The sequence below is a fragment of the Telopea speciosissima genome, chromosome 10 (genome assembly GCF_018873765.1).
Source record: "Telopea speciosissima isolate NSW1024214 ecotype Mountain lineage chromosome 10, Tspe_v1, whole genome shotgun sequence".
NCBI classification, from domain to species: Eukaryota; Viridiplantae; Streptophyta; class Magnoliopsida; order Proteales; family Proteaceae; genus Telopea; species Telopea speciosissima.
Genome location: NC_057925.1, coordinates 54,681,901 through 54,691,273, shown reverse-complemented (window position 1 = coordinate 54,691,273; position 9,373 = coordinate 54,681,901). Strand labels below are relative to the sequence as shown.

At 38.1% G+C, this 9,373-nt stretch overlaps 2 protein-coding genes across 2 annotated transcripts; one reads left to right on the top strand and one right to left on the bottom strand.

Moving 5' to 3' along the window:
* Nucleotides 1-589: 589 nt before the first annotated feature.
* LOC122641795 (chlorophyllase-1, chloroplastic-like) lies at nt 590-2,436 on the top strand. Its single transcript, XM_043835096.1, has 2 exons — nt 590-884; nt 1,738-2,436. Exons 1-2 carry the CDS (start codon nt 603-605, stop codon nt 2,425-2,427), a joined length of 972 nt encoding a protein of 323 aa, XP_043691031.1. The 5' UTR covers nt 590-602; the 3' UTR covers nt 2,428-2,436.
* Nucleotides 2,437-9,174: 6,738 nt separating this feature from the next.
* LOC122643090 (EPIDERMAL PATTERNING FACTOR-like protein 4) lies at nt 9,175-9,373 on the bottom strand. Its single transcript, XM_043836725.1, has one exon. It carries the CDS (start codon nt 9,360-9,362, stop codon nt 9,177-9,179), a length of 186 nt encoding a protein of 61 aa, XP_043692660.1. The 5' UTR covers nt 9,363-9,373; the 3' UTR covers nt 9,175-9,176.

The window sequence follows — 9,373 nt, the reverse complement described above, 5'->3', positions numbered from 1 at the left end:
TCAATCTATGTGTAATGCACCCAGACAGAAACACTGGTAGGCGTTTTTTAGTTTAGGCTATTATGGTTGGTAATGTATCTTTGTCTTAAATTTACTCCAAAACCTTACCATACCTATTCATTTCAGCAGTCAATACTCAATATAGCAAACAAACCTCCATTTAAGGATCTGGATCGTCTACTGCACGGCTGCCCCAACTGCCCTGCTGTGCAGACACAGCAAGGCGTAAGACGGTCATTTTACGTCTTGCTGTGTCTGAGCAACAGAGCAGTTGGGGCAGCCCCGCGCGCAGCAGTAGCAAGTGTGTAAACAGTAAACACCTCCATCACTCCCCAAAAGTGCATAAAGATTAAACACCTCCCCCACCACCACCACCACTTTTTTCTCTCTTTAATTGCTATCACGTTCACCTCCTTATCATGCTCAGAAGGGACCTCTGTTGAAAGCAGCTACTTAATTTGTATTCTCCAGATCATTTCATTCATAAACCAAACCAAACCAAACCATTATTTGTCTCAAAGGTTTTCCCCTATAAATAGGAGCTGAGGCTTGATCAGTTTTAATAGGGTAAGTAGGTTCTAAAGAGAGAGAGAAAAAGAGAGATGGCCCTATTGCAAGTTAAGCCCAGTTTGAGCACTGCAATTACCACAACTAGAAGTGTCTTTGAAACAGGAAAGTATGAAGTGAAGCCCATAAGTGTAGATAGTGGGGATTTATCAATTGCTTCTCCTCCTCCTCCCAAGTCATTGTTAGTATTCACACCACTGAAAGAAGGCACTTACCCTGTTCTCCTCTTTCTTCATGGCTTTGCTCTCTATAATTCCTTTTACTCAAAGCTTCTCACACATATAGCTTCCCATGGATATATATCTATCGCTCCCCAGGTTTGTCTTCTCATCATTATATATACATTTAGTGAAGAATCCATGCCTATATCTTTCATTCCCTTGCTTGCATAAGTGGGTTGATTCTGAAGGACTGTTAAGAGACTGTAGGGGCCATTAAGTGGACAAAATTTTGCTGCTAGGGGTTGCAAGAACTTTCCTGCTACCTGGGTTTGCATCCAAAGAAATGGAATCTCAAAGGGTATTTTGAAAAATACAAAAACCTTTGAGGATATTGTGAACCCCCGAAGGGGAAGTGAATTATTCCATTTCTTTGGTTTTGAGCTCGGGTAGCAGCAAATGTTTTTTTTCCACCACTTAGTGGGCTAATTCCGAAGGGCATCTTTCTTCATTCCCTTTTTTTTTAAAGACTATACTAGTGTTTTGGTAAAATTTTTGTATAGAGTTTTGTTATAAATTTGTAGTGAGGTTTCTTTCCCATTAAGTAACTGAATAAGGTATGAGGCCAAGGGAAAAAGATCTTGTGCAGCCGTGGCGGGAGCTGCACAGGTGCAGCACCGCTAAACAACCGCAAAAACAGGGGTAAGGTAGTGCTTTCACAGGTGGGTCCCACCTGGGCCTCACATGTGAAATGACCACAACCCCCCCCCCCCCCCCCTTTGTATTTGGGGTGGTTTTCGTGCTGTGCAGCTCCCGGCACAGCTGCACAAGAGCCAAATCCAAGGACAAATGGCTGTAACCCCATTCTTCGTTGATAGTGAAACAAATCCTATTTCGCTGTGGACATAGGTAATCTTGCTGAACCACATAAATTTTTTGTGTGCAACTATGTACTTCTTGTTTGTGATTTTCATTTTTGTAAAATAATTATCTAATTTGGTTTAATTTTTAGCTATACAATCCCCTGTTACCGACTGCTTCGGGCTGTGACGAGATAAACTATGCGGCTGAGGTCACAAACTGGTTTTCCAAAGGCCTTCAATCGTTGCTTCCTGAAAATATTACTGCAGATCTCACCAAGCTTGCACTTACAGGCCATAGCAGAGGTGGCAAAGCAGCTTTCGCCCTCGCATTAGGAACTTATGCTAAGACATCACTTAGCTTTTCTGTGTTAATAGGAATAGACCCAGTTGCAGGAAAAAGTAAAGATAATCAAGTGGAACCAAAAATCCTTACCTACAAAGAAGAATCTCTCAATCTTGGAATCCCAGTAATGGTGGTGGGAACAGGGTTGGGAGATAAAAAGAAGAATGTCTTGTTCTGTGCTTGTGCTCCTAAGGAAGTGAATCATGAGGAGTTCTTCAAGGAATGTAAACCCACTAAGGGTCATATGGTGGCTACTAATTATGGTCATATGGATATGTTAAATGATGATCCATCAGGCATTATTGGATGGTTTTCAGAGATTAGCTGCAAGAATGGAAGTGGTTCCAGAGAGCTAATGAGAAAATGTGTTGGTGGGATTGTTGTTGCAACCTTAAAAGCTTATTTGGGGAGTGACACTACAGATCTTAAGGCCATTGTTGATGATCCAACCATTGCTCCTATAACACTTGATTCAGTTGTGTTAGATGAAGCATGATAGTCTTTCTTAATTGGGCCCTTTGTAATGGAATCCCTATCCCTAATCTTTTAACCAAAATATGCTTCTTCTGTAGCTCCATAAATGTATGAGGACCATTAGTAGATGATTCATGATTGAATAAACCTCAACTCTTGACTTCCAAAGCATGGGCTGCCTCAGTTTTTTTGTTTTTTTTTTGGCCCACCCTAAGTCCGAACATGGCCTGGGTTGAGAGTCTTAACCTTGAGGGCGGGTCAAGTCTGGAACTTTCTGACCTTGAGACAGGGTTGAGGACTCGGACTGACTCGAACCCAGTTTGACCCAGCCTGACCCTGTTTTATGATAAACTATAAAGTATATTATAAACTTTAAATGCCACACACCATTTTGCTATATATAGTTTATTATATATGAAGATAATAAGTGATATTATATATTTTATTATAGTGTTATTTTATGTAAGTTTTGATAATTTTCTCCCCGAACCAACCCAGCCCATGCATCTCCCTTTCCCGTCTTAATGATCAAGACCAATTAGGATTAGCCTGACCCAACCCAACCCTGAGGGCGGGTCAGGGTTGGATTTTTCAGGTCTTGAGTAAGGGTCGGGCCGAATCTGGGTCCAGATAAGGTGACTCAGGATTGGACTGAGGTTTTAAAAAGCCTGGCCCAACCCGACCCAGTTGCGACCCTAGCTACTACTCATTCGGATAAACGGGCCTTAGACGGATTATTTAATAATTCATCTCTAAACGGACCTTAGACGGATTATTGAACAATTTATCTCTAAATGGGCCTTAAACAGATTATTAAAAAATTCATCTCTAAACGGGCTATTAATTAAATGCTTTAATTTTCAAAAACCTGTATTATCAAGATAATAGATCGATTTGAAAACTTGATTATTGCAAAAGGACTCATTGATGATAAAGATTTAGATTTATTCATCAAATTTATCTACAACAATATCTCATTAAAAAAAATTTATCTACAACAATAGCAATCCAGCAACAATCAGGCTTAATCGGGTTCTTAGGGATCCGGTTGAGTCGAACTCTTAGGCAGTCGGTCTTAAGTTCGACACGTTTAATAAACAGTCTGGGCCAATCTCGGGACTTACAGGTCAGGTTGGGTCGGGTTAGTGTGGGCCTAGAATTGACACCCCTATGGTAAACCTTGATTATTCTATACTCCCTTCAAGCTCTAACTAGATCACCGACTTGGTAAGATGAACAACTCTAGCCAAAACAAAGAGAGAGTTTTAAGTATTAAGAGCAATCCAACCGAAAGCAAGCGACTCCCAATTTACCCATTTGATACAATAAGAGTAGATAGAGTTTCAAGTCTGTCCACAGATTTATGAGTGCCATGAAGAAATTTCAATCTCACATCATTCTTTATATTCCAAATACTCTGAATTGGTTGGACTGCTTTGTTTAGGAAGAGTATGGTTTCTTTCAGTCCATCTATGATAATTAGAAGCGTTGAAGGAAAGTTTAATCACTTTAGCAATGAGAGAGTTACCTTCTGGACCGAGTTTCCCTTTACCCACGGTTAATGGATCCCCATTTTGAGGGGGCAGGAGAGGGTGAAAATGGGTATCACGAGGTTATTTTGGAACATACTAAAATCCTAGGAAAGGTTTATGAAGCCTAGGATAATGGGTAAACCGTCCTCTAATCAACATGTCACTAATCGCCGAAATTAAACTATAAAACTAGATCTTCCAAACCTCTTTTTTTTCCCTGTTCCGCCATTACAAATTGAAAACCTTTTGCCTCTTGCTTCAACTCTGCTATAAGCTATTGATACTATTGGTTTCCAGGAGTGATTTCTAATCTTTTTTATCGTATCTGGCGAAATCCTTTCTCTTGTTTCTTTTATTTGTACCTCAGTCTTTTCCCATCAATTTCTTTTCTTTTTCCCCTATTTCTTCTTTGGGGAAAGATCCTCATGATGTCAATATCCCAATCTCTTTTCCAAGCCCAACCCATTTTACTGTAGCAGCCCCTTTAAAACCCTAAAATACCCCTTATTTTAAGAGTTTTTTACAACTACCCTTTCCTCAAACTGCACGCACGCATCGAAGGGAACCCTCTAATTTCTTCATCTATTTCTATTACAGGTTTTGTTAGGGTTGGAAAAACAAACTTTTCAATTTTCTCTTTACGATTTGTGCAAGATCAACAAAAAATACAAAAGAAAATAAACACATACATAAAAGAAGAGATAATAGATTTATGTGGTTCAACAAAACCGTCTATATCTACGGAGTGAGATCCCACTTTCACTATGAATCAAGTGAAGAGAAAACAATATAACCCTTGCGATTTGATACCCAAACCCAAGCACCCATATGCACTCTTCTCTCATCTCCAATTCACTCTACTCTCTACATACCTTCACCTTGGCTCCTCTCTTAGTCCTTGTACACAGGTTGCACTCACGTTGTACCTCTTGGACTCTTACTTGGGTCTTCACTTGAATCAACACCCACTCTCTCTAAGAGAAAACCAATTAACTCTCTCTCCTTTTCTACCTTGTTGGGCAGAATTTCATTTTCTCTCTCCTTAGAAAAAACTCATTAGTCGTTACACACTTCTTCCAATGTGTCTCTTGGAAAACCCCACTAACCACTTCCACTCCTTTGGAAGACTCCACTCTTCCACCTACAAGGAAGGCCCCACCTTGTGAAGACTCCACCTCCTAGGAAAACTCTACTACTTGAAAAAAGATTTCAATTCCTAGGAAAACTCTACTACTTGAAAAAAGACTCTACCTCCTTCACTCGTTTGAAAGACTCAACCTTGTGAGTATCCCATTCACTCTCTTTTTTCTCCATTAATCCATCTAAATCATTAAATCAAACCTTCAACCGATCAAAATAAAAGCCACCAAACCCAACATGTTCTACTGCCACTTGCTACATAGATTTGTTCTTTTTTACCTCTAAGTTTCTAGTTCTGTTTTGTTTTAGAACTTTTGACATATCAAGTCATTGAAATTCGATCCATTTCATTACTCTGTATTATTATTCGTTTTCTATTCTAATATTTCATATTTTCTGTTGCTTTTTTGCTATTTTTTAAGTTTGAATTTCCTAGCTTTTCTTCCCATTTTCTTTTTTTGACAGAAACTTTTCTTCCCATTTTAAATTCATTATTGTATGAATTTTTTTTTGTTATTTGGGGCCCATTATCAGTAGGCTTAAGTTGGACTTTTAATTTATTGTCTGCATCTAAGGATGTCAAAGGATATTCGATCTGCTTTCGTATCCGTTTAGGAAAATCTGAATCCGTTCGAAGACTAATTAGATACGAATATGATAATCTCTCTATTCGATCGATTATTAGTCAATTCGTTTGATAATCTGATGGTAAAAAAATATCTAAAATATATTTTTTGTCCGTCTATACGATTAAGTTATTTCTATATATATAATTTTATAAATTAAGATAATGTGATTCTTTTTCTACTCGCCAGGTAAACATTTAGCTAATTGTTCTTCTCTAAACGGATTAATGGATAAAAAGGGACAAAATATAGGACTTTATTACCCTTGACATTCCCAGGTTTAGGAAGACAAGTTAAAAAGAGTCTTATCCTCCCCATTTAAGGTGGGTATTCACTTTTCCTGTCAGGCTGTGAACACATTAAAATTGTTGTTAAATAAGGCCGCACTGAAAACCAAAACTACGAGTCCCATTTGCCATCTAAAGCTGCAAGCCTGCAATGCTAAAGATAAACAAAAGAAAACACTGAAAACCATGAAGCTCGTCGTCAGGACAGAGTTAACCAATGACTTACCTAGCTAGTAGATAGAATTATGATTTAGTTGAATCCATGGTTTTAGTGCAAGGTATCGGATCGGGTATCGGTTACTTTTGAAATTAATATGGATACTGATATGGATTGACACATATTTATCAGTCTTTGCCGAGTTTGCCCTTATTTTTTCTTTAAATAAAAATTTGGTTTTTTAACTGTTTTACCACAGGTCTGTACGTACCATTTTCATTGATACAATGTCGGCAAAGTATTGGATCAATGGCTAACGATACCGATATAGATTGCTCAATACGAGCGATCTGAAACTGATATCTCAAACCATGGTGGGATTAGATGGATTTGTCACCACTGTTCGGGAGGTTATGTTTAGAGTGAAAGAAAAGGGATCCAACTATAAAACACGGGCAATGACATCTTTTTATCTTTTCAAGTATTAGATGGACAGTTGGATTCTCAAGTGTGGTGCACTGGACAGTCCACTGCACGTGAGAGGATAAAAATCCAAAAGAAAAGAGAAGCGAGAGATATAAAGTATGGGACCTATGCTAGAACTCTCTACCTCTATTTCTCTCTTGGTATCACCCAATAGGGGTAAAGATGTCATTATGGAGAGAGAGAGAGATAGACACGGTGCAATTCACTCAAGAAATGGGTAAGAAAAAAATAAATAAAACAAAAGTAACGATGAATTTATATGTTTTTTTTTTTTACAAAAGATTTTATGTACGATCGTATATGATGCACGATCATGCACACAATTGTTGGATGGGGATGAAGATCTATGATGCACCCCCTTATGGCCTTATTCCCATCTAAGTGCACCTCCTTATTCCCATCCGATGGTTGTGTGCAAGGCCGTGCATAAAACCTCTCCCCCTTTAAAATTTTTCCTCTCTCTAAATGGATGCAAGCCTATATAGTGGGACCACTTCTTTTGGAATTGGTTCATTATAGAGTTGGGCATCCATATGAATGTTGTATTGATTTTGTTTCACTGGATTGAAATTTTCTTTTCACCGATGGTGAAGAGACAAATCTATTTATTCTCTTCATCCATCGATTCTAGTTGTGAGTTCGTCTCTCCTAAACCCCTTGGTCGAGACCCATGACTTTTATGGTTCTTATAAGATCCAATGTTGACTCAATGCGTGTGTGTGTGTGTAATGGCGTATGCACATAGACACCATTTAGCAACAAAAAAACAAAAGATTTTCTTCACCCACAAAGAAGAACACTTTCACATTACTCCATAAGACATTTGATCTACAAAGAATGGATTAAAAATGAATAAAGTAACCTAATTAAACCAATGATTAAGAGTTGATCATTAAAATGAAGAAAACGTAACCCACAAACACCATTTTAGAGATGGTAAACCATTGGTTTAGATTAGGGCCGATCATTTTTTTCTGTTTTTTTGTTCGTTGAGATTAGAGTTGATCATTGAAATGAAGAAAAAGTAGTAACCCATGAACCCATAAAGAGTCATACTCAGATACAATGGAGGACAAAATGAAAGTGATGTATCATCATGCATAGTCGTATGAAATGACAACTCCAAACATATGAATACATAATAAACTAATTAAACTGTTTATGGGACAATGAATGGGCTCTCTAACTCTAAGCCTATTCTATTCCACCCAAGTAGAAATTAAAACCTGCAATACCAACAACTCTGTCAAATCCTGATGATCAAATAAATCCCTAACTTGAAGTCTCGTCTCGGCCGAGGGAGACGTTCATTGACTCGATCACCTTCCCTCCCCTCCCCTCCCCTCCCATCCCATCCCATCCCATCCCATCCCTTCAGCTTGCATGAAGAGACAAATGATCAAATGAGACATTTTTTTTTTTTTATCTTCTATATTTTAAAAACAAAGTAAAGGTACACGTATTCTCTTTTTGATCCTTTTCTTTTTACTTTTCCCAAAGTGTCCAGTTTTACTAATTTCAAGGTTAGCTGGGGTGTAGACCTGGGATTGATGTGCTTGGTTACTTACACACTTCATTTATTTATGTGTTCTTCTTCTTTGTAATTCTAAATTTGTATAATAAAGAAGTAGCAAAAGCCAATAATGTATAACAGCTTTGCCAATCTCAAATAGCAAAAACAGGAGATCATAAGAGAAAATCTTGAAGAATGGGAGACGTGTAAAACAAGAGAATACAAAGTTATACCTCAAAAACTAGTACTAAGATCAAGAAGCTCAATACACATACGGAGTATCCAGTCCAAGAAGCTTCCACCACTGTAAGGTCTGGGAGGGTCGTAATATATGCAACCTTACTTCTACTTTCACAGAAAAACTGTTTTCAAACTCGATCCTGATGAAACCTCAAAACAAGAAAATGAAAAAACATGAAAAGCCAAAGTGAACAAAACAAAAAAATGAAAATAATAATCTCACATCACATGTGAGTAACCACATCTCGAAACTTATAAGGACTTGCGAAGATAATTATCTCACATCGCATCGGATGCGAGTATTCTTTCACAGTTAACTTTTAAAGATGAGTTCTACTCAAGTCCCTAACAAGTGATATTAGAACTTAAGATTGAGTCAGAAAAATTTCTCCCTTGGGTTTTCAAAACCTGCAACCAATCTCCCTTTCTCCTCTACAACCAACCAAGACAAAATGAATATAAAGAAGTAGAAACTTACCAACCCATATATCTTCTTCTTACTGACCTCAATAATAATTGAATTAACAAGACAAGTCAGAAAACCATAAGACCCCACTTCACACCCAACCCAACACATGCAAAGTCAGAGAAAAGAAGCCTCAGAGTAGACTCAGTTAAAATTTGCATTTCCCATATTTCCTGACTGTTTCAGGAAAAGAAAATCAATAGATTACATACATTAAAGTCACAGATATAGATGAGGCGAGGAGATAGAATCTGAGAAATTAAGAAAGATACAGAGAAGATGTACAGAGAGAGAGAGAGAGAGAGAGAGAGAGAGAGGTTTTGTTTAAGGCATGAAGAACTTATTTCCACATTTGCAACGCCAAGCTTCAGGGTAGTATTCAAGAGGTGTACTCCGACCGGGTTGAATCGGTACATGTACTGGTTTGCAAGGTGAACACCTCCCACATTTTGATCTGCAACTCGGTGGAGAAGATCCAGGTCCAGTGAGTCTCCTCCGAGTCAGTATCATTGTCTCCCAAC